Source organism: Blennius ocellaris (genome assembly GCF_963422515.1).
Source record: "Blennius ocellaris genome assembly, chromosome: 5".
In the NCBI taxonomy this organism is placed as follows: domain Eukaryota; kingdom Metazoa; phylum Chordata; class Actinopteri; order Blenniiformes; family Blenniidae; genus Blennius; species Blennius ocellaris.
Genome location: NC_137654.1, coordinates 22,725,852 through 22,750,806, shown reverse-complemented (window position 1 = coordinate 22,750,806; position 24,955 = coordinate 22,725,852). Strand labels below are relative to the sequence as shown.

General features: G+C 42.8%; 2 protein-coding genes across 2 annotated transcripts; both read left to right on the top strand.

Annotated features, from left to right (window-relative positions):
- ift122 (intraflagellar transport 122 homolog (Chlamydomonas)) lies at window positions 1-20,643 on the top strand. Its single transcript, XM_080495979.1, has 29 exons — window positions 1-126; window positions 1,281-1,347; window positions 1,443-1,527; window positions 1,610-1,688; window positions 1,777-1,853; window positions 1,973-2,039; window positions 2,129-2,275; window positions 3,031-3,106; window positions 3,985-4,176; window positions 4,578-4,716; window positions 5,246-5,448; window positions 6,408-6,545; window positions 7,376-7,540; window positions 7,711-7,908; window positions 8,030-8,170; window positions 8,596-8,649; window positions 9,291-9,452; window positions 10,251-10,417; window positions 11,505-11,676; window positions 12,960-13,062; window positions 14,734-14,874; window positions 14,981-15,078; window positions 16,057-16,157; window positions 17,264-17,429; window positions 18,548-18,665; window positions 18,749-18,877; window positions 19,482-19,558; window positions 19,708-19,872; window positions 20,016-20,643. Exons 1-29 carry the CDS (start codon window positions 83-85, stop codon window positions 20,100-20,102), a joined length of 3,558 nt encoding a protein of 1,185 aa, XP_080352105.1. The 5' UTR covers window positions 1-82; the 3' UTR covers window positions 20,103-20,643.
- Window positions 20,644-21,448: 805 nt separating this feature from the next.
- On the top strand, window positions 21,449-24,612 carry exorh (extra-ocular rhodopsin; the record flags this gene model as incomplete). Its single annotated transcript, XM_080496652.1, has 5 exons — window positions 21,449-21,809; window positions 21,918-22,086; window positions 22,291-22,456; window positions 24,045-24,284; window positions 24,487-24,612. The coding sequence occupies 5 exons, from the start codon at window positions 21,449-21,451 to the stop codon at window positions 24,610-24,612; spliced, it is 1,062 nt and encodes a 353-aa protein (XP_080352778.1).
- Window positions 24,613-24,955: the final 343 nt, after the last annotated feature.

The following is a 24,955-nucleotide window of genomic DNA, read 5'->3' as shown; positions in this document are numbered from 1 at the left end:
CAGCTTCTGCAATGAAAAGAGAAGAAACAACCTGTTGATCCACAGAAAAACACTGCAGCTGGGTTCCTATTTAAAGCTGGAAATGAGAGCTGTACTTGCATGGAAAGAGACTATTCGAGAACAATGGTAAGATATTTGATTATTATAGCTAAAGTTCTAATCGAGCCCCGATGCTGGGTGGTTAGTAACGGTGGTTGCTATGTAAACTTGTGTTAGCCGGCTAAGTAGCATTAGCATCGCAGCAACAGGAGCAGGAGCAGTGTCCCTGACAGTGACAGTAAAGCGGGGGTATATATTGCTCATTTATGATATCCGGCAGAATACGGGGCTTTAAAATAACGCTGTATGTCAGTGTTATTTTATAGTCTTCTACGGAGTTAACGGAATGTTAAGCTAGCTAGCTACCTTTTGGTTTTGGTATGGGCAATGAATAAACCATTTCTACAAAAAAAGTCCAGCTAAAATAAGATTGTACAAGATATTCAACACACTTGTATCAATACAGTCTGCGTCATTTCGTGTTGTTGTTGGGTTTTTTCTTCTACACTTTCTTTTTTTTAGCATATTGTCCCTATAATGATGAGAATCTAAATGGGTAATGCTTTTATTTATTTATCAAATAATTTCGGGACTCTCTGTCTTTTTATGTACGAAGTTAGTTAAATCGTGAAACGTTAAATCTGAGATTTCAGCCTGAAAGCGTCTAAAAACTAAGTCAACTAAGCGGATCTTAAGATATGACTTTGTAACTTGTAAATTGGAGACTTTTCTTCAGCTCATCCAATATCATATAGATACGTGGGCTACTTTTTTCGATTTATTTAATACCAATGGGTTATTATGGTTATAAAATACGGTCCAATTTTTTTAGGAATCAGACTTTTAGATGTTCTCTCTCATATTGATGGTGAAATTTCCCCAAATCTACAATTCAGCTCTGGAAAAAGACATTAGAGTAGCAGGAACTTATTACTCTATTTTTGTCCTGTGTGGATCCTTGCAACACAATAGTGATGAAGTATGCCTTGTAGCTTTGCATTTTTATTTCAGAAATATTTACTTTTCTGAGCAGTATTTTAAGAAGTCCAATATATTAGAGTTTTGTTTTTTTAGAATGACACAGGAAGTATTTCATGTGCTGTTTGATTTTATGACTGAATCCACTCACTGCAGACATTATAGAGGCAGGAGTCTCAGACTTCAAACTTCCAGTTCCAGCCACGAACTTCCAGTTCAATTTCAAAAACACAGTTTAATACATATCCAATCTTCTTTTACAGTGTGTACGATATTGCCTTCAAGCCAGATGGAACCCAAATCATAATTGCTGCAGGGCTTCGTGTGCTGGTAAATCTTCTTTACGGTTACCTCAAGTAAAATATTCTAATATCATTCTAATTGTTTTTATTAGTTTTAGAACTCTCGTAATTCTTTTGTTGCAGGTATACGATGCAGCAGATGGAGCCATTATTCATCCTTTAAAGGGACACAAAGACATCGTATACTGTGTTGCCTATGCCAAAGATGGTACTTGACATGTTATCTCTTTGCACTGTACACCTCCTGTACCAGTTATTTTTTTTCTTGTAGTAAGTGCATTTATCTTTAGGTAAAAGGTTTGCCTCGGGGTCAGCAGACAAAAGCATCATCATCTGGACTTCTAAATTGGAGGGAATTTTAAAGTATACGTGAGTGTTGCTCTATTGTTACACATTTAATAGTATAATTTCTCCTGTCGTCATGCATCAACATTTTCTTGAATTTGTGTATCTGTAGTCACAATGACTCTATCCAGTGTGTGGCCTACAACCCTGTCAATCACCAGCTGGCTTCCTGCTCTTCTGGTGACTTTGGTGAGTAAATCAAGAGTCAAGCTTGACATTTAAAAACATATACATAATACATTGTATATATTTTAGGAGCTATCGAACACGACGAACGGTGATCGTGACTGAACTCTTCATATTTTTAGGTCTCTGGTCTCCAGAGCAAAAATCTGTGAATAAACACAAAGTGAGCAGCAAAATAACATGCTGTGGGTAAGCAAAGACTTTCAGCTGTAACCTCTTGACACAGTGGCAGAAGTAGACGTGGTGCATTGTTGCTGTACTGTTTTATTTCTTTGCAGGTGGACAAACGACGGGCAATACCTTGCCCTTGGCATGATGAATGGGGTGGTGAGCATCCGGAACAAGAACGGAGAGGAGAAGGTCAAAATAGAGCGTCCGGGAGGCTCCTCCTCTCCTATTTGGTCCATAGCCTGGAATCCGTCTAAGTTAGTAACTTGTAATTACTGAAGCATAATAGAGAAAAATATAGAATCGATCTTATCTGTACCAATAAATTGCTTTTATTACTTCACACTGCCACATTCAATCTTGTGCTGTCTGTCAATGCTATGAAGGTACACTCATTTGCATGTTATTGTTGAGTAATATGTGGGTGGCCAGCAGGTGGCAGTGGCCAACCAGCGAGTGGTTCAAGTCTTATAGCGAGGGACAGCATTATGATGCCTTGGAGCAGTTGTCTCTGCTCTCTGAATCCCCCTGCAGCCAAAATGAGGAGTACAGCTCGAGCTGCGACAGCAAATCACTGAACAGGTTATGTTAGGAGGTGGGGAAAAAAAAAAAGCTGAAAGCAGCAGGTGATAGGATGAAGGTGGCACTGACCAGGGACAATAGATATACCACTGGGTTGCCTCATATAATCACCTCCAGGTCAAAGCTTGAGGTCGACAAGAGACCAGAGCTCCTCGCACTGCAAGCGACTCTAAGTTTTGGGTGTCAACAAAGTCTTCGGTAAATTTCTCTCATCACCGGAGCTTAAGATTCACAATTAAAACGAGTCAGGATAAAATGACTATAAAGCTTTGCATCATTAGCAGGGAGAAAATAGCTTATTATGTTGTCCTTGTTAAAGCCTGGCTACTCTTCTTTTTTACCGTCATCAGCACTTCAACCAAAATCCCCGTCAGCAGAGACTGTTGTGATGAGTTCTTTCGCCTGAAGTCCTCTTGTTATATTTTCACAGGGATGAGCACAATGACATTCTGGCTGTGGCAGACTGGGGCCAGAAACTCTCCTTTTATCAGCTCAGTGGAAAGCAGGTGAATATCAAGTCTGTGATCTCCTCCCCCACCCCCTCCCCACCAACCTCCTCCCGCCCCCAACACAACCCTTAAAGTACTATAAGCTGTTTCTAAGCACAGACACTGTGATGGTTTTACTATATCGATATACTGAGTGTTGTTTTTGCAACTCCTTTCACTATCACTTTCCTTTTGTGGGGAAAACCAGAAGACTTATTACATTTTGAAACACTGTCAACCTCTATGTGCCACAACTTGCTGTGGCTAAACAGCATACTGTTTGTTGGGAATATATAAAATTGGAAACACTTTACTTAGTGTAAGATCTGTGTTTCCTGTTGTAATCAGGCTGTCAGGGTCTATAGAAACCATAACAGTACATTGGACGTGATCCCACTATGCTTTAATGGTGCCCTCAGTGTTCCTTCCTTCCTCCTAAATTCCCTGTGGGCACTACCGTAATTATAGATAAATATGCACTGTTCATTACGCTGCCGTTATGCCTGAGGCTTGTATATTGTCATCGACCAATTTATCTGTTAAAATGAACATTCTGTTTTGATTACAACACCAGGAATTGTTCACAATGAAAGAACATAACTCTGAATTGTCATGGAAGCTTTTATCCGGAGTGACGAGAAACAGATGTACAGAATTGGGTGACCTGATATGATGGACTTTGAACACTGATACAATAGAGGCTATTTAAGTTGGAGAAACTCTTCTTTGTCTGTCTTTTCATCAAACACTCAAAGGGATGGTTGGATGTGCTGAGCACTTTGAAGTGTGTCAGCCCAGACAGTGGGAAGTGTTGGCTCAGGCCCCCGGACAGGAAAGACGAGACATACTTGTTTTATTCTCATTTTAATTTCCATGTTTCTCTTTGTCTTCCTTAGATTGGAAAAGACAGGACCCTCACCTATGACCCTTGTTGCATCAGCTATTTCTCCAAGGGCGAGTATATAGTCATGGGAGGCTCTGATAAACAGGCGTCACTCTACACAAAAGACGGCGTGCGGTTAGGAACCATTGGAGAGCAGGATGCCTGGGTGTGGACGTGTCGAGTGAAGCCCGACTCCAACTTTGTGGTGGGTCCGCAGCTTGTAGGGCCATTCGCCTGCAAACCTCTTGAATTATAGAACATGTCACAATGTTCGACGGGTCCAATATTTTAAAGCAAAGCACTAAAAGCTTCGACCCACACCTATCATTCACAGTGTCTGTGTGCTTTCAATACCCCGTCTTGACGTGACAGCACAGTGCTTCTTTAACTCCACAAAGTATTTGATTTGCAGTCGCACCTTTACAGCGCTTCATTTCACTATATTTAACTAAAAGTGATGAGGCGCACACAAAACAATTGGTTGCTGGCAGATTCTCTCGGTTCTGAGGTGTAGATGCTTTAACAACAGGGACATTTTCCCACTCTCACAGTCTTTTCTTAGAGGTGTTAATAGGATGTACTGCGACATTGTTGTTTCCTATCTAGGTGCTGGGCTGCCAGGATGGGACCATCGCCTGCTACCAACTTATCTTCAGCACAGTTCACGGCCTCTACAAGGATCGCTACGCTTATCGAGACAGCATGACTGATGTCATCGTCCAGCACCTCATCACTGAGCAAAAAGGTGCGCTTTTTGCTGGCGTTTATAATTTAAAGATACTGCTCCGCTTCTGCAGGTAACATGTTGAATGTGTCATAAGCTTCATTCACACTGCAGGCAAAAAGTACCAGTATCCCAATTCTGATATTTTTTGAGCCCATATGTGACTCGTATCAAAAAAAATTTCTGACACAAATTCGATTTTCCTTTTCAAATCAGATCCAGGCCACTTTCATATGGAGTCTTAAACTAAATACATGTGTGATTTATTTATTTATTTTCCAAAGCAATCTCAGTCTCGGCAGTCATGTCATGTTACATCCAACTTTTACATCATTCGAGTGAAACGCCATCACCGTTCTCTGCTGGAGATTGCGAGAGAGGCCTGATCACAATTTAGTTTGAAGTAATTTCATGAGCGATGGTTGGGAAAAAAAGTCTGAGAAAAGCACGACTGTCGAAATACTTGATCAATTCATCTGCTGGGATAATTAAACTCTCCCCAGTCTCCTCTCATGTCTATTTCTCATTCTCATCCCCCCCGTTATTGTAGTGAGGATCAAGTGTCGTGAGCTGGTGAAGAAGATTGCCATCTATAGAAACCGTCTCGCCATCCAGCTACCTGAGAAGATCCTCATCTATGAGCTCTACTCCGACGACTCCACTGACATGCACTACCGCATCAAGGAGAAGATCAACAGGAAGTTTGAATGCAACCTGCTGGTAGTTTGCTCCCAGCACATCATTCTCTGCCAGGTCAGAAGAATTTAAAACAGCTGAATTGGTTTTCGGTCCTAATGCTTCACAGGGAGCATCAGCACTCGTTTTTTAGTAGTACTTATACTCCAAAGTACTCATAATAGCTGAATATTTCTCGTATGTTCTTTAAGCCATGTTGCCAAGTCCTGTTCTGATTTGGCTTAATTTGTGATGAAGCGCACAGTTTTCCTTTCGTTACGCAACTCCGATTTCTAAGTTATTCTGACCTTTAGTGAAAATATTGCTTTTTAGAAATTACATTATTGTACACTTGACATTCGAGCGCCACTACTAATATGAAAGGAGGGCCGATCAATGATCAGTAATTTACTACGAGCATCAGCTGCCAAGAAAGGGACTTGTTGCTTCCCCAGATGTTTCTCCCTTACATGCCGAACGCTCCAGCTGTGCATATGCTCTGCAGGCCCTGTCTTTTTCTCCCTCTCAACCCTCTTCACACCAGATACATTAAGACAGTTAAATAAAGGGAAAAGGCCGCAGTCTGCTGAACCAGTGGGTGTCTCTCGGGGTTCTTCTCTGCTTCTCGTCTGTGTTTGACAGAGTCTGGTAGGGAGGAGGAGCAGCCATAACACTGAGGCTATATCCTTTTAAATCTGCCCGTCTGTGACAGAGAAGTGCTTCAGATCTCTCTATTGGGCAGACTCATGTTTCATGCCTCAGACAACTTCTTCGGCAATGTAAATGGGCTGTGCTCATGTGGCGGTCGGATGTCTTTGTCAAATCACAAAACTGTCGAACTGATGTTACAGCATTTTAAATAAAACTGTGGTGAGGTCTATTTAGACATTTATGAGCGTGTTTAAATAAAGTAAAGGAAGTGATTAACAAACTGTGAGCCATTGAGAATAAAAGCGTTCCTCCGTACTGAACCACTCAGTCTTTCATGTGTTATGTGGAGTTGTGGTTTCACCTTTCTTGTCGCTGCGTTCATGCAGGAGAAGAGGCTCCAGTGTCTATCCTTCACCAGTGTCAGGGAGAAAGAATGGGTGATGGAATCTCTAATTCGCTACATCAAAGTGATCGGTGGCCCGCCAGGCCGAGAGGGTCTGCTTGTAGGGTTGAAGAACGGCGCTGTGAGTATTTCAGGAAAATGCAAAACACATTAAGCACACATTAGAAATCATCAAACTCATGGCCCGAGGAATGGAAGGAAAATGTATCCGTGTTCAAATGGGACTACGTGTTGAAAGAAATAGATGTTTCAAATAATCAAGATATCATTGTCAAAGTGATTGTTTTGTCGCTTATCACTGCAATCATAACTTTCAAAGTTAATAGTAGTGTTGTGGTTAGCACTTTTAACACTCTTAGCACATTTAATAGCGGGAAAGTTGTGGGTAAATATCCCTGTGTGTGGGTGTGTTTTGTTTCCCACAGTCCAAAAATATACATCCGAGGTTAATTGATGACCCTAAATTGCCCATAGGTGTGAACGTGAGTGTGTATGGCTGTTTGTTTGGCTGTATTTGCTCTGATGGCATGGAGGGTGTTCAGGGTGTGTCATGTCTTCTCCATAGTCAGCTGGGATCAGCTTCACCATCCTGCAATTCTGGACTGGATAAAGCTGTATAGAAGATGGGTGTAATAGTTATGGCTTCTGTCTGGTTCAAAATATAAGAAAAGCATCTGATCTCATACAAAAGTAAAAAAACGAGATACTGCATTTTCACAACTTATTAGACTAAATATTAGAGAAGACAGCAAAAAAGGCTTCAGATATTTAAGTGCAATAAATGTAAAACACATGGTAGTTTCACAGTTTTATGTAACTCAAGGGAAAAATAACATTTCCGTTGTTTTTGTAATCTCTGGAGCCATACCTGAAGTTTACAGGAATGAGTTTATCATCACTACCTCCTCTTTATCCTCACTTTGTTCTGCTGGTTTACATTTTTTGATGTAGATCCTGAAGATATTTGTTGACAACCCATTTCCCATCACCCTGCTGAAGCTGTCAACGTCAGTGCGCTGCCTGGACATGAGTGCCTCCCGCAATAAACTGGCTGTGGTGGACGAGCACAACACTCTTCTGGTCTATGACATTAACAGCAAAGAGCTGCTCTTTCAGGTCAGTGGGTAGTGAGGCGCAGTGGAGTGGAGAAAAATAGTAACATGCATGTGGGTTTAATTATTTGCAGTGTGTACAGGAATGTATTTACTTCCACTACTGGCTGGCCTGTGTTCAACAGTCACCTCTAGACCTTATTTTTCCTGTACCTTCTTCTGGCTTCTCTGTAGGAGCCTAATGCCAACAGCGTGGCCTGGAACACCCAGTGTGAGGACATGCTGTGCTTCTCCGGGAATGGCTACCTTAACATTAAAGCGAGCAACTTTCCGGTTCACCAGCAGAAGATGCAAGGCTTTATGGTCGGTTACAATGGCTCCAAGATATTCTGTCTTCATGCCTACTCCATGTCTGCAGTTGAGGTGCCTCAGGTTGGTAAAGGGGGGAAAAAAAAAGGCTTCGTTTTGTAAATGGTAGTTGATCCAAAGAGTATTTAGCATTTCACATTGTAAGAGGATGATGGTTTTATTTGCTTGTTGCTGCCTTGAACAGTCGGCGCCTATGTACCAGTATCTGGAGAGGAAGATGTATAAGGAGGCCTACCAGATCGCCTGTCTTGGTGTGACAGACAGTGACTGGAGGGATTTGGCCACAGAAGCCCTGGAAGGACTCGACTTTGACACAGCAAAGAAGGCCTGTCACATCTTGTCCTTAATAACGCATCATCTTACATAATTGAGTAGTTTTACTGCGATGAGCAAAAATTTTGTTGTTTGGTTGCCTCACTTGTTTAATTATTATTTGCAAACCACTCACCGCAAATTAGTTGTCATCACCCAAATGGACAATAGCGCCATGTCCTTGATAATTGAGGCTAATTGATGATTCTAAATTGCCTGTTGTGTGAATGTGGGCGCGTGTGATCGTCTGTGCCGTGTGATGGACTGGCGACCTGTCCCGGCTGCACCCGGCCTTCGCCTATATTCAGCTGGGATGGACTCCAGCCGCCCAACCCCGAGTTAGATAAACTCGTATAAAAATGTTTTATGAATTTCTAAGAAATTGATAATGCAAATAAAAACAGTGACTAAACCTTATGTTTATTTAACCACTTTCAGGCCTTCATTAGAATACGAGACTTGCGTTACCTGGAACTCATCAACAGCATTGAGGTAATATTTACTCCTCGAACATGGAACAAAGAAACCCCTTCTGTATTGTGTGTGAATCCAAATTTCGCATGTTTTGTGAGCTTATTTCAATTCTGGCAACTGCCAACGCTGACATAATCAAAGAGCCAAAGCACAGTTATTATTGTCGTTACATATTTAACTGCGAACCTTTTATTTCTTGGCTAAACTTCTAATCATTAAAAAAGGGAGGAGCACGTGTCCCGGCTCACCATGTCAGGCTCGGTCCACACATATGTAAGGAAACATTTAAACACAAGCACAAGCCTTTATCCTTTACAATGTGCTTGCTGGACGGTGACCAACCTGTTTGAAATGATCTGTTGTCTGCTGTCTTATGCCTTTGCATTGGCTTGGGTCCATCTTTGACAATCAGCATTTCTTAAGGAAAGAATATGGAAAAGAAATAATCAATAGGCTAATAAAAAAACTATTTCTTACCTTATCTTGTTGTAGACAAGTATTCTGTTTGGGTTTAAACAGTGAGTGCCATTGCATCTAATCAGCCTCTCCTGTTCCTGGAAAATGTGTGTGCTGGCAAAACCGTTGTGTATAAGTGTATAAATGTGTGTGACTGTTTATCCCTGCACACATGTCCTTGTTTGTGTTGTCTGATTTTGCAGGAGAGGAAGAAGCGGGGTGAGAACGACAATGAGCTGTTCCTGGCAGACGTCTATGCCTACCAGAGGAAATTCCACGAGGCAGCCAAGCTCTACAAACGTACTGGCCACGAATCCAGAGCCCTGAGCATGTACACTGACCTGCGCATGTTCGATCATGCCAAGGTGATAAAAAAAATGATTGACAAACCCACAGGCACACAGGACACACATTACCATCAATACAGACAAAGTTTTGCATGTTTTAGGGGTTCAGAACATGTGTTTTTCTTCATCGTGTGCAGTTATGCCAAATTGGGGCCCTGCACTGCTCTCAGACAGCCCCCCCATCCCGTCTGTCTTTCATCTCCTCATATATCACCGGAATCTCCACATACATCATCTGATCAGTACACACATGGCGCGCGTCTGCTCACATACCTTGCACAACACAAGTATAGTTTACATTCAAAGTTATAGTTGGAAATGGAGCACGAACGGGGAGAAATAAAGTGGGTGTCTGCCCTTACGCCAACACTTTGATGACGGGGTCATTTGGAGCCTAGACAAAGTCATGCTTTATTATGTTTACACGTGGTGGGGGGAAACTTTTGATCATCAGCATTATATTCACTTTGTGGGAGCGGATGACACAGTCATGACTCATTGATGTGTATTTGTGTATGCTTGAGTATCAGATTGTATGTGTGTTTGATGTGGCTGCTGTATATTTATGTGGCTGTGTGGCCATCTGGTCCCACAGGCTGTTTGTTTTAGGTAGGATGGACACTGGAGGGAAAGACCTTTTCAGGGCCCGCTGTTTGTGTGACTCTCTTCCTGCTGTCTCAGACCTGACCCATGTGGTTCCGTTTGCCTGAACTGGACAGCTCATCTCGGCTGTTCCATCGACATAATATTCTTGTCGGCCATGATGAGATGTGACGCTCGATCGCCACATTTCTAACCACTTCCCCTGCTTTACAGGAGTTTGTTGGGGCAACAGACCCGAAGAGCTCCCGGATCCTGATGACCAAGCAGGCAGACTGGGCTAAAAGCAGCAAGGAGCCGCGGGCAGCAGCAGAGATGTACCTGTCAGCAGGAGAACACCTCAAAGCCATAGACATTATAGGCGAGCACGGCTGGGCTGACATGTAGGTGTCACTCATTTTCCAGAACAAACGACTTCCCTTTGATATGCAATTTCACCTGTTTAACCTTTTCTGTCGCAAAATCTAGAAAATGGCTCACATGTGAAACTATTGTAATTCTGAGTTTTGACACGGTCTCCAACGAGGAATCTTTGTAAAAACGGCAGAATAGAAGAAGCTCTAGAAAGCGAGTCGCTGCAGAAAATTCACCGCTAGAAAGTGGCCCCACCCTTGATGGATAGAAATATGGCCCCTCTTGTAGAGACTATTCGAGTGTAATAGATTGCAGGTGATCTGTATACTTCTGCTGGTACTTCTTAAAGTGATAATTCCTATAATCCACTTTTAGCAGTGATGATCTCCCTAAAGCATCTGTGCAAAGCCTACTTGTCATCCCCTTCCATTTTTGGATAAAACACAAAGGCTGGCTTCCATTGCTTTCCTCTTTAAATATTGTCCTGTAAACTTGAATTGGTTTTATTAAGTTTTATTAAAAAATGCAGTCTGACACATTTGATGCATTACACTTCAGTGAAACAGGTGGCAGAATGTAGAACAACTCTGTTGTGGCTGTAATATATGCAAGCCTTGCAAAAAATCTCGCTCAAGTGTTGCATACGCTAAGCATTTAAGATGTCAAACCTGCTAAGGGAAAGCTGTAACGGCGAGAAACATGGAGTATCGCTCATGCTGATCTCACCATTATGTGCCACTCAGACAAGTCCAGTGAAAATATCGGCTTTGTTGAAAACCAAGCAAACTCATTTTCCGTGGTCATGTCAGAACTCCCTGCTGACACCATCTGACCCACTGTCTGCATGGTGTCAGCCTCCCGTGGCGCTACCTGTGTGTCAGTGTAACTCGCACTGTACTTGTACACAGTCAGCGCTATTTAACCTGAATCAGATTCAGCTTGTGACCCTGACTGATTCACATTCTTTCTGGGGTCATGAGCAGAGTGTGATACAGCAGACACCCAGCTTGTTTGAGCTTCTTTTTTTTTTTTTTTTTTTTCCCCCCTACCCTTGCCTTCTCCGAGTGCTCATTCCCGTCTCCTTTCTCTCTCTCTCTCTCTCTCTCTCTCTCACAGGCTGATCGACATTGCCCGTAAATTGGACAAAGCTGAACGCGAACCGCTGGCAAAGTGTGCCCTCCACTTCAAGAGGCTGAAGCACCATGGCTATGCCTCAGAGACCTATTCCAAGATGGGGGACTTGAAGGCGCTGGTGCACCTGCATGTAGAAACCCGACACTGGGAGGAGGTCCGACACATTTGTGCACACCTGCTCTGCTCCTCATAAGTTATATATAGCAAGCCGTGAGACAATCACATAAATATGATGTGAATCATACAGGGCCATATTTAGAAACCGCTGTGGTAGACAAGAACCACAAGATAAACTACTTAATTATTGGGGTTTGTTCCCTTTGTCTGAAATAGTTTTACCACATTTGTTCATCGTCGAATGTACAGAATAAGACATTATGTGTACTTCATTTCCCTATACGCTGCCAAACTGAAACCACACACACTCCAGAGCTAATCATCTAGCTTTGGATTTCTCTGTATCCATGCCCACATGATGATTAAGGAGTGAGAAGCTCAACTCACTCTGCTGCACCCAAAGAGTATCGGCTTAAAGCTCCATTCTGGTTCCAATCAATCCTCCATCAGAATGGATCACGCTTCTCAGACATGAAGAAAATATTGCATTTCTTTAATCCATCTGCAGTCTATAATCGAGTTAAAGGCGTTACCAAGATGCACACTGCGATTTGCATGCTGCTGAAAGCAGAGCCAAAAACAGAACATCAAATCACAATCACATGGTTGTGCTGTAGCGTCTGACGAAGTGTTCGTGGAATATTTATTTAATCCTTTGAGAGAGAGAAAAGAAGAAAGAGGAGGGCGACAGAGGTTGAGCTGAACTGCTTTATGTGTCTCACTGGGGGAGGTGGACACCAAGACAACAGCACAGACTGAGTTACTGCATGGACCATATGGATGCTATTCACTGCTCCTGCACCTCTCTAAAGCAAAGTAGTGCTTTAAAGTACTTTGGACCCACGGGCCTGGGACACACACATGCACACGCACACACTTCTCCCTTTTACTATATGGTATGACCGGACTGTGTTTCTTGGCCCGAATTTTGCCACAGGACATTTAGCTTAATTAGTCACTATGACAGGCAAATATGTGTCCATAGGGCACCGCAGCAGCTCTTTATACCCTGTCATTCAAGCTGCATAAAAGCTGAAGTTGTACTTCTAATTGAGCATGAAATCAACTTAGCTCATACATTTTCTTTGTTCTCAACTAATTAATAATGTTGTCGGAATATTTTGGTTGGAGTAACATGTTTCTCTAAAATATGTAGTACCTTGTAGTGGCCTAATCAAGTGAACCTTAATTGCCTGGGGCAGTTCATCATTGTTCCTGACGTATTACAACCTGTGAGACCAAATTCTAAAGTGAGCCGGGTTGCATACTTTGGGTTATTTTTAAAATGTCCTCTGTTTTTCTGGATGGTAATTTTCTCAGGCCTTCTCACTGGCGGAGAAGCACCCCCAGTTCAAGAACAACATCTTCGTGCCTTATGCTCAGTGGTTGGCTGAAAACGATCGCTTTGAGGAGGCACAGAAAGGTGAGTTGGCTTTATCCGGGTTGTCAATGTACATATATACCAGTCACCCATAACATTAAGACCACCAGCATCATGACGTGCGATCGAGGCCGTGCTGCCCCCATCCAATTTTTGTGAACGCGTGCTGCGGTATCTGGCCTGTGAGTTTCAAAGTGGAGCCTCCATCTCACCACATGCACCAGTGAGCATTGCTCATCTCTGACCCTGGTGCCAGTTCACCGCTTTCATTCCTGGGACGACTTTTGATAGCCACTGATCACTGCAGATTGGGAACACCACGCGAGAGCTGTACTTTCGGAGAGTCACCGAGCCACTTGTATGGCCTTCACAAATTGGCCCGTGTCAAATTTGCTCAAACAGCCAATTCTTTTCTCCTTTCAACATCAAATTCGAGCACAAAATGTCCACGGTCTGCATAATATATCCCACCTACGTCCATGTTTTTTTTTAACTTCAACTGTCAGTGGTCATAATGCCGTGGTTGACGGTTGGATATAATGTATGCAGCCATATTCTCTTCTAAAATGAGTGGTTTCACACATTATTTTAGAGAACACTAAAGTGTAAAATAGCAGCCAGTGATTACACAGATGTGACGAAGCTCAAACGAGCTCTGGGCATGTTTCTACCTTAAGATTCTCTGTATCCACAGTACAGCATGATCCTCTTTGCTGGAGCAGAGCAGGACAGCGCGGGGCTGCCTGTTAACTGAATGACATGCATGCTTGCCTCTAATCACCAGTACTACAAGCAGCTCTGATGATGATTACCAACTGTAACCATAGTTATAATCAGCTCATAGATTTATAATTATGATCTCAGCAGGCATATTTCCTCTTCTACATAATCTTCCTCTGCCTGTCTCGACACAGACTACATGACTGAACAGGCCTGATTGTACATCATCCTGCTTATGGTCGTTCGTTTTGCTGATTGTGTGTATTTTAGTCAAGCGGGGAATTAGTATTGTGTTAGTAATGATTGTTCTGGTTTTTCTCCCGTTCACTTCACTGTTACTTTTGTACTTATCAATAACAATTCCAGAGACGTTAATATGGCCTCACTCAGATAAATGGGTGTGCTACAGATTTTGGGTGACTCAGATGAAGCTCATTTGTTCCCACAATGGATTAACAGAAATGAATTGAATCCATAAATCAGATGGTTATTCAAAATGTCTTTTAAATGGATGAACCCAAGAAGCGTGTTAGCCAGTCAAAACTATCTTTAAATTAAAGAAGCTTAAAAAAAATAAGGAAAATTCAACAGCCGTCAATGCTCTTCATGGGCCTTTGGTGGTCCTCTAATAGATTTTATGATTTAAACATTATTGACCAGATTACTGGAGATAGAAGCAAAACATGTCGCTTGCTGAGATTACAGTCATCTCCTTTGTGAAGAAATACATATTTTCTAAGTTTTAAGTTAACTGTTGACTTTCTGACCTTACATCTTTGATGTGCTTTGGCACAAAATGATTGAATGTGTTACAGATTAGCAATGACACCAGATACAATACAGTTTTTTTCAACTTGCATTCGAGATGTTTTCCATTTTTGCATAGTCACCTTCATTTTCATTTGTTTATTTGTGCACCCTAAACTCTTGAATTACTTTTACTTTGCAGAATATCAGTTCTTTGATCACTGTTCTTGTCCTGCAACCCTTTAGCTTTTCACAAAGCTGGTCTTCAAAATGAAGCCGTGAAAGTCCTGGAGCAGCTTACCCACAATGCCGTGGTGGAAAACCGGTTCAACGACGCGGGGTACTATTATTGGATGCTGTCTATGCAGTGTCTGGATATTGCGAGAGGTGGGATGCATCTTCATTGTGCCTAAACACAATTCGAACTGCACCATATAGTTTGGCGTGTTCATGTTTGTGACCCTTTTGCTGCACCTCTGTTTTTCTGAACTAGAAAGTGAAGAGCAGAAGGATGAAATGCTTAAAAAGTTTGAGCGTTTCCAGCATCTGGCTGAGCTCTACCATGTCTATCGCTCCATTCAGCGTTACACGGTGAGAACATGATCCTTTGTCAGCGCTAATCTCGTACAGCTACACCAGACTGAACTCTGGGGAGGCCTGGGAATTGATCAGGCAGCCATTTGATTGGCTGTCAGGCTGAAATAGCTTCTTCCTTGACACAGTGCCTCCTCTGTGCTCGCATTTTTTGTTTGAATACAAACAATATTTCTGTTGTTTGTCCACCGCATTTCTCGCAAAACAACCTTCGTACTTAAATTTCTTGTGAATTTAATGAGAATGATGCTCTGACTTCGCAAGCTCGTACGTGCAGTATTTAATTTGAAAGTGAATTGAATATATGCACAGAAGGCGCTCGGTAACGTGAACAATAGAGGGAACGGTCGGGATTCAATTTGGCTTACAATTCATTGAAGGGAAAGATCAGCTTGAAGACACCACCATTACCATTTATCAGTCCTGAAACCTTTGTGACCCCTATTACCATGGTAACCAGCTGCCTAATTGAACAAGATAACCACTTCATCACTGGTCTACGCCAAACCCTCAGCCCTAACCTACTTACAAATAGGCAATTTCTGCTTGTGAGAACCCTTAGAGTGACCTGGGCTGTGTCAGCGTTCCTCTTGTTTGTTTTTTCAGCTTTTTACTTTGCTATGGTCACACCCCTGCTGCAGAGCGGCATCACTGTGAGCCAGTCCAGAGCAGGAAACCTTTATATCTCACTTTAACCCTCCGAGACAGGCGCTATAGATTTGAACTATCAACATCAGGGATAAAGTGCTGTTAGTGATTGCTTTAGAAAATTCCTTTTCCCTTTGTGAGGAGGAATGAGGCACAGCGAGGAGTTAAGCTGCTATTAGACCAGGTTAAAAGATGAAAAAAAAATTAAGAAGGGAAGTGGGAGAAATGGACCATTTAGAATTGTTATCTGATGTTTCTCTTCTATAATCCCCCCCCCAATTTCCATCTCTCTTTTTTATTTCTTTTTTTTTTTTATTTCATCTTCAGGATGAGCCTTTCAGTTCCCACATGCCGGAGACGCTCTTCAACATCTGCAGGTTTCTCCTGAACAACCTCACCAAGGATATACCACCAGGCATTTCTAAAGTGTATCCTAATATTTGTGGAAAGAAAAAAAAAAAAAGAGCCATCATGTTGTATTAAATATCAGACAATTATACTTGAAATCTAAGATTATACGTCTCGAAAACTCTCCACAACAGACAGGCTCTTCTAAAATCAAGACTGGCAGCAGCAGTGAAGATAAAGTGGTTGATAAGGGACAGAAGCAGGGGGGGGGGACGGAAGTTTTGGTGGCGCTACAGAAACTATGCTGCAACTGAGAGAAAGGAAATGGGAAACGAGAGGAGGAGTTGATGCCAGTAAGAGGGACATTTTCTGAACAATAGCTTTGATTGCTGAACTCTGTGCCTTCATATAACCACACGACCACTACACTTTTATTTGGACCAATACACACGACACCCTACACCGCCATGATCATACAGGCTACGCTCACAGTGGAAGCTGGTTTGGGGAAGGAAAGCTCAGCTTTTGAAGGAGGAAGTGAGAGTAAGCAGCTGGGATCATCTGTGGCCAAACGCATATATTCCAACAACTTTTGATTTACAGACTTAACTTTGGGGAATATGTTTTCAACTCTTCAACACAAAGTATCGAGAAAAAAAAAAAAGTCTACTTGAAAAATGACAAAACAGGAGGACATATTTTTATGAAAAGTTCCAGCCACGAAAGAGAATTGGGTGTGTAGGAGGAGCTGGAGAGTCGTCGAGTGGTGAGGAAAGCAGAGAAATAGCGTCGAGTTTTAGGTGATGGAGAAGAGCCAGAGTGGAGCTTTTGCAGCTGCAACTCATTGACCCGTGATTGCCACTCTCATAGCTGCTCTCCTAACATTCTGAGTCTACATAAATACAAATAAGCAACTATTTCCTCAGCTCACAAACACAAAAGCCCACACACAAACTAACCAAGGTATTACTTTCAAGGCATTCAGCCAACGTTGGCTTTGCACAATTCTGTTCATTAACAGCAATGAGGGAATGTATATTAATGTACCAGTATTTATAAATGCATTGGAGTGGGATTCCCCCCCCCCCCCCCCCCACACACACATTGTATTGAACAACATATCCGGAAATCAATATCCCTGTGCAGATTCTGCCTCCTAATTAATTTGCCTTGACCTGACTATCAGAAACACATTGTACGCTTTAGCCAAGCAGAGTCGAAAACTTGGCGCGTTCAAGCTAGCTCGGTATTGCTACGAGAAGCTCCTGGAGCTGCACATTCCCTCACGCTTCCAGGACTGCATAGAGCTGGGCAGCCTCACAATTCGATCCAAACCCTTCCACGACAGTGAGGTGAGTGTTGAACTCGGTGGGGCTTCATGATGTACTTCCTGTGATGCATGGTCTTTTTGTTTCCTCCCACAATCCAGAAATGTGTGTTTGAGGGTATTTATTCATTCTAAATTGCACTCAGGCGTGACTGTGTGATAGGGGGTGGATGTAAAATCTTCTTTAGATACTAATTTGATGATATTATACTCACTGGAGCCTGATCTCAGCTGACTGTAGACAACGGCAGGGTTCACCCTTGGCAAGTTGCCAGTCCATCGCAGGGCCAAACACACACAGATAATCACACACACTCACTCCTATGGGCAATTTTACAGTCAGATGAAACCAGAGCACCCAGAGAAAATCCACACTGACACAATGGAAAAACGACCAACCACACAGGTTCTCAACCCCAAACAGACTTGAACTGGAGATATTTCAGCTGTGAGGCAAGAGTTTTAACCACAACCACACCGAGAAACTTAAACCTGCCAAACGATTCCAGAAAATGAGGGCCGAGTGTTGGCAAGAACTCGGTGATATGATAGATACTAGTATGGAGTTGTTTCAATATATCTCTTTAAGTAGTTTGGAAATATTGTTAAATATTCATATGAAAATTTTAATAACTGAAAATGCCAAGATCAATATTGAACTTCAAACAGTCCCACAAAAAAACGTTTGATCTCTTTGGGTGCAAAGTTGCATTGTTTAACCTACTGTATATCCAAGTATTTTCCATTCACATTATAAAATCGTAATTCAAGTCAAGGCAGGTCATGTTCCCAGTATCAGCACATCTGCTGACCGAATCACGAAACTATCAGCTTTGGACAGAAAACCCCCCCCCCGATAATAAAGTCTGTTATTTTTCTCCTCACATTCCCACAGGAAATGTCAAACAAAGTATTATAAATAGTAGGAAAGTATTTATGGGATTTTTATTTTTTCAGATTCTGTCACCGTCCAATAACTTCTTTATCTCAAAAGCTAAAGAAAATACAATTTTAAAGTTTTGCACATTTGTTGTTTGGTTCAGGAGTATGTTAACTTAAAAAAAGAGACAAACAGAATTTTTTTGATCAGATCTCCAGACACCGAATGAGCAATAGGTTCAAGCCTAATGCGTTTTCCTGCAGGACCTGATTGAGAGCATGATGTGTTACCGCTGCTCCACCAACAACCCGCTGCTGAACAATCTGGGCAGCATGTGCATCAACTGCCGGCAGCCTTTTATCTATTCAGCGTCATCATATGGTCAGTGGCACGGGAACGCGCCATGTGCAGTATTTATCATGCAGGACGCCATGGTTTGTTGACACGCGCCTCATTCCGTGCAGAGGTTCTGCCGCTGGTCCAGTTCTACCTGGAGGAAGGCATCAATGACGAGGAGGCGCTTTCTCTCATTGACCTGGAGGTTCCTGACAGGGACCAGAAGGAGGCACAGTCGCTACAATTCGACAAGGGAGGTATCCTTTGATCGCGCGCAGTGTGCAACAGCCCCTCACCTAACACACACCCAAATGTAACAGATTATTCACATGAATTATTAAGTCGCGACTCCGCTTGTCCTGCGAGTTTCTATTCTGGCTTCAACACTGCACACGTCTTCAAAGAAGCACATGGCTCTCCTGCGCCTTCTGACAGTTCTAAGAAGCTGTTTAGTCTGCATTGGCCTTGATTCTGTGCTTGTGGGTAAGCTGTCAGAACTAAGTCATCTTAGCTCTTGAGCTAATAGGGTTAGTGAGGCTCTCCTGTCTCATCTTAATGACACTAACCCTGTGAGAGCCGTAGCCACAGCCCTGGTGCCGGGATTAACCTGCATTAGCCAGCAGACACTCAAGGGCACCGAGGTCTGCTCTGTTCTTCCATAGCTGTGATGTGAATGACAGCCACGACTGATTTTGAACACTTTGCCTCTGAATAGTCTTACAAGGATGCTTTACAGAAGGGGTTTTCCTGCTTCTGAAATAACACTCAGGAAACATGTCATAACAAACACGATGCAGTGACATTCGTCAAACATCTCTATGTGTTTGGTTGGGTTATTTGTTTCTAACAAAAAATGTTTAGAGACACAGACCCTGAGGTTGAACGACGGGTTGGAGGATGCAGAGGAAGACCCATTCACAGCCAAAATGAGCTTTGAGGTAAGAAGAAAAGGACAGTTTAGATGAGGTGATTAATATTCTGCCGTATGTGCGCACCAGCTGGAGCGGGTGAGAAGGACAGAGTCCGTAATAGAATGTGAATGTGTTGGTTTGTGTGTGTGTGTGTGCGTGTGTGTGTGTCCGAGCAGCAGGGAGGTTCGATCTTCGTCCCAGTCAAGGTGAGCCGCTCGGTGCTGCGCTCCATGAGCAGGAGGGACGTCCTGATCAAACGCTGGCCCCGGCCACTCAAATGGGAATACTTCCGCTCCCTGCTGCCTGATGTGAGCATCACCATGTGCCCCACCTGCTTCAAGGTACAGCAGCTAGAACGCACAGGGTTTGGACAATAGTCTGCTTCCTCTGGCACAAGATATTTATTTATTTTTTATTTTTTCCTTGTGTAGAGATCACATATGATTCAAATGTTCTAACTGTCAGTCATTTTATTTTCTTGCAGATGTTCCACAGCGAAGATTATGAACTCCTGGTGCTTCAGCACAACTGTTGTCCTTATTGTCGCAGACCGATCGACGAACCAAACTGATCCACTTAAAACTGGAGCATCTATTTTAAACATTTCATATTTTGTTCCCTCCAGCTAGTCTTTTGTCTTTTGCATTTTCATCTGACCATTGATTTTCTCTTGTTGTGTCACTGCATTCATATTTGCATTTTAAACAAGTTGTCCCTGTAATATGCTTTGTGTATTCCGCAGCGTGAATGTGTAATTGGAGCTCCCTTTCAAGAGCAGCTCTTTGTTTTTTCATGGATGAGTGGCTGAAGTAATACGACAAGTGTTTGTGCGTTGGTCATTATAGCGGGAAAGAAAAGTGCAGCATCAGCTTATCAACCCAACTGGATTATTAGCATCAGATTACCTCGGGCTGTCAGTGGCTTTAGATCCAACGTGGGTACACAGAGTCTAAAGCGAAAATAAACCCCACATTTATTTAAAAACACTATTTTCATAAAATAAATTATGTTTGTCTGTAATGTTATGATGGATACACCAAGATGTGCACGTCCTTCAGCTTCTATAGTGCAGCTGTGCTGTATGTTTGATATGACATCTTTTGAGTCACGAATGTCTTTTATATAGTTTGAAGAATGATTTTGAATAAACTATTTTGGTATTTCAAATGGCTGTATAAATGTTTTTTTTTTAACAATACAAACACTACTTTTTTTACTATGAGTGTTTATGAAGCGATCTGAGACTCAACTAAAGAAGACATGTCATGATCAGTATGCGTCACTATTTCTGATTAAGCATCAACCGAGCAGTCGTGCTCGACGTTATGAGAACAGTAAGAAATTACGCTTTTATATATGCAAATAAGTTGGATTGCACAAGAAATGTAATTTGGAGTTTGTCCACCCTTAAGTATTCAAATCACGCACCCGCTTCTCCGCTCTCCCTCCTACGCCCTCATCTTATTGTAGAATAGCACTGAAGCACCTGACAGTAATGACAGGGTTCGGTTAACCACGGGGGTAACCTCTCACCTTGAAAATGCTTAACATCCTCCACATCTATTTCTGGAGTTTTTTGCTTGTGGTGCTTTGTGTGTGACAGACACTCTCAGATTGAGCATCTTAATTCCATCTCCGCTAGCACTTTGCTCCTCGCGCCTCCTTAATCCGACCAGCCTCTTAAAAGGTGCTGCACCTCCTTCGGGGTGGGGGGGGGACGCGGAGAACATCTTATTTCTACAAGCGCCATCCCACTGCCCGTCTTTTCACCCTCTCTTTCAATTCCTCGGCACAACAAGGCTTCCTGACAGTATTTCTATTCTAAAAAGAGAAGCACAGACTTACCCACCCACCCCACCCCACCCCCCACACCCTGTCGAGGTCTCGGAGGAAGAAAAGACATCGACAAGTGCAGCCATGAATGGCACAGAGGGACCCAACTTTTATGTCCCCATGTCGAACAAGACGGGGTTGGTGCGCAGCCCGTTCGAGTACCCTCAGTACTACCTGGCTGAGCCCTGGAAGTACTCTCTCCTGGCTGCCTACATGCTGTTCCTCATCATCACTGCCTTCCCCATTAACTTCCTCACCCTCTATGTCACCGTCAAGCACAAAAAGCTGAGGACCCCTCTGAACTACGTCCTGCTCAACCTGGCGGTGGCCGACCTCTTCATGGTGGTGGGGGGCTTCACGGTCACTCTCTACACCGCTCTGCACGGATATTTCATCTTAGGGGTCGCCGGCTGCAATATCGAAGGATTCTTTGCCACGTTGGGAGGTAAGAGACCAAAAGGATCACGTTGAAATTTACATGGAGTCTTGACTTTTTCATTCATATGTGGGGTTTTTTTTTTTTTTCTTACACGATGCCTTGTTTTATACCCAGGAGAGATTGCTCTCTGGTCTCTGGTGGTGTTGGCTATTGAGCGCTACGTTGTGGTCTGTAAGCCAATGACTAACTTCCGCTTTGGGGAGAAACATGCCATTGCTGGCCTGGCGTTCACGTGGGTCATGGCCCTGACCTGTGCTACTCCGCCTCTGTTGGGATGGTCCCGGTACTGTATGTTTCACTGTCTACACCGTCAAGCTTTGAAACCATTAAAAAAAAAAAACAACAAAAAGAAATACTCAGTGAAGCTTTCGACCTTGGAGATTGTTTTTTGTTTTTTTTTATTGCCTACAAACAGTTTGTATCAAATACTGTGTTTGATTATCTTCATGAAAAAAAACACCTCAATTATCCTTGTGTGTGGACGCAGGTATATCCCGGAGGGAATGCAGTGTTCCTGTGGGATTGACTACTACACTCCCAAGCCTGAGATCAACAACGCCTCATTTGTCATATATATGTTTGTCCTCCATTTCTGCATCCCCCTCTTCATCATCTTCTTCTGCTACGGTCGCCTGCTCTGCACTGTGCGAGCGGTAGGAACCCCACTTTCAATGCAATGTTAATGATAGGTATTTTCATACATTGTTTATCTGAGTAAAGACTTTTTTTCGTGGAGTACAGAGAATCACTGTCTCTGGAGATTTAAGGGATTTAGTGGCTCAAGGACACTTCGGGAGGTCAGATCATTGCCAACATGGCAGCTTATAGTCCTTTGGCGAAAGGGCAGTCTGACTCCTCGCTGTGTCATCCTGATGCCCTCGTTAATAATTGTATAGCAACATTTATAATGGAAGAGCTATCGTACACAGTTAAAGTGATGATAAAAATTTAATTTAAAGCAGATATAGTATTTTTTTTTAGAAAGCTGGCGCTGTATGATAACACTTTCATCCGAGCTCATTTACACTACCGGCTCACAATCATACAGCAAATATAGCAAGTCAGTGACGTGTGAGACACAACAAAGGAGCTAAAAGTAGCAGAAATATTTCTACTGTCAAGACTATGGTCTAGTTTGTGGCTCCTGTTTATGTGCATTCTGAGAGGTGACCTTCCACTATCATCTCTGAGAAGAGAAGACGTTTTCCTAAAGATCGATAAAGAGTCTTAAATTATGAAGTAATGTGTCATAATAAAAAAAAAAAAAAGGTGAAAGCAGGGTACACCCTGCTGCCACTGGCTATACAGAGAGTCAAACGCACACTCATTCACACCTACGTGCAATTTAGGGGCACCGATTATCTTTCAATGTATGTTTTTGGACTGTGGTAGAAAATCAACACGCACACAAGGAGAACATTTGAAGGCCCTACCGAGACTCAAAGCCTCAACATTCTCGCTCTGAGGTGAGAGTGCAGACTACTAAGCTACCATGCAGTCATAAACTAAATGTCTGGGCTAAACTGTACCTGGTGAAAACAAGCTCAAGATATTTTAGATTTTCCCTGGTAGGAAATGGCTTTAAAAGCCTTTATAAACATGAGCTCTTTTCTTCTCTTCTTATTGGAGGATAATAAGAGAAGATCGATCTGTTCCTTCTCCTTCCACAAAGACTCTGCATCATAGACCCATAACAATTAATAATCCTCTCATCACTATTCTCTCCACACAAATTTTTTTTTTTTTTAAATCAAGCTTGAAGAGATACATTTCCTGATTTTTATTGTTAGTTAGTCCAGGGGTCAGCAGGGATCACCCGCAGTTACCATGGCAACACGAGTCTTCGTTGGCTTAAGTTAGTCTGATGGGGGGAAAAGTAAACGAAATTAGTTGTTTAAGTTTCATCAAGAGGTTTCACTTATGTGAGACTAATTTATGGCCTCGTTCCGAACTATTCTGACACGTTGGACGAGGGGAACATGTGAAACCTGGGACTTTACACTAATACACTCAAGAGAGCATGGCTGTGCTTGATGAGAAACAAAACCTCTCAAAATTAGATAATCCTACTATATATTTTACTTTATTTCAGGTGGTGGTTTTTTCTAATTGATTAAAAATGGAAAAATCAAAGAGTGTTTTTCAGCCCAAGTCACTTTGGTGTTTGATCGTTTGCCTTCCCGCGTTGGTTTGTCTTTCATTTCTTTGTGATGATAATCAAGCGAATATGTTTGCGCTCAGGCTGCAGCTCAGCAGCAGGAGTCTGAAACCACCCAGCGAGCAGAGCGGGAGGTGACACGCATGGTCATTGTCATGGTGATATCCTTCCTGGTGTGCTGGGTGCCCTACGCTACCGTGGCCTGGTACATCTTTGCCAATCAGGGAATCCAGTTTGGACCGGTGTTCATGACTCTGCCGGCCTTCTTCGCCAAGACGTCTGCTCTGTACAACCCAGTCATTTACATCCTGCTAAACAGACAGGTATGTTTAAAAAAAAAAAAATCCTGATTTTATGATATTATCAGGGTTTTCTTCTTTTTCTTTATAACTTGTATGGAAGAAATATGTTTCTGCTCACTTGTAACAGAATCTTCCTGGTTCTTTTAACTAAAAGCATCTTCCTCTACTTTCTGAATGAAACCATCCTAACTGTGATTGTGACCTTTTCCTCTGTGCCTTGAAGTTCAGGAACTGCATGATCACCACAGTGTGCTGTGGAAGGAACCCGTTTGGTGACGACGAGACCACGACTACGGTCTCCAAAACCCAGACTTCATCTGTCTCCTCCAGCCAGGTGGCCCCCACTTGACCTGCAACCCCACAACTCCACCCTCTGCGCCCCATCTGTCCCTGCTCACCTTGGGGACGCACCGCCGCCAAGCAGCCCTCTTTTGGCCAATCCCTTTGACTTACCTCTCCAATTGTCTCCAGCTCAGTGGCACTATTCATGGACCGTTGGAGAGACTGACTTAGATATCAGCCAGCATGTGTGTCTTCAATCCGTTTATTCACAGGACGTATTCAGCTGGTCTAACAGATTTTAACCTGGCATCAAGAGGGTGTCTTTTTTCAATTACCTTAACATTCTCCCTGCTCCTTGCGGTCCAGAAAACACTTATAAGAGGGAAATCCTATTGTACAGACCACATGCC

Excerpts from the sequence above, each read along its gene's own strand:
- ift122 (XM_080495979.1), top strand. The coding sequence starts at position 83 with ATGAGAGCTGTACTTGCATGGAAAGAGACTATTCGAGAACAATG. Across the intron at positions 10,418-11,504 it reads GAGCACGGCTGGGCTGACAT|GCTGATCGACATTGCCCGTA; the intron begins GTAGGTGTCACT and ends TCTCTCTCACAG. Across the intron at positions 18,878-19,481 it reads GCTACAATTCGACAAGGGAG|AGACACAGACCCTGAGGTTG; the intron begins GTATCCTTTGAT and ends AAAAATGTTTAG.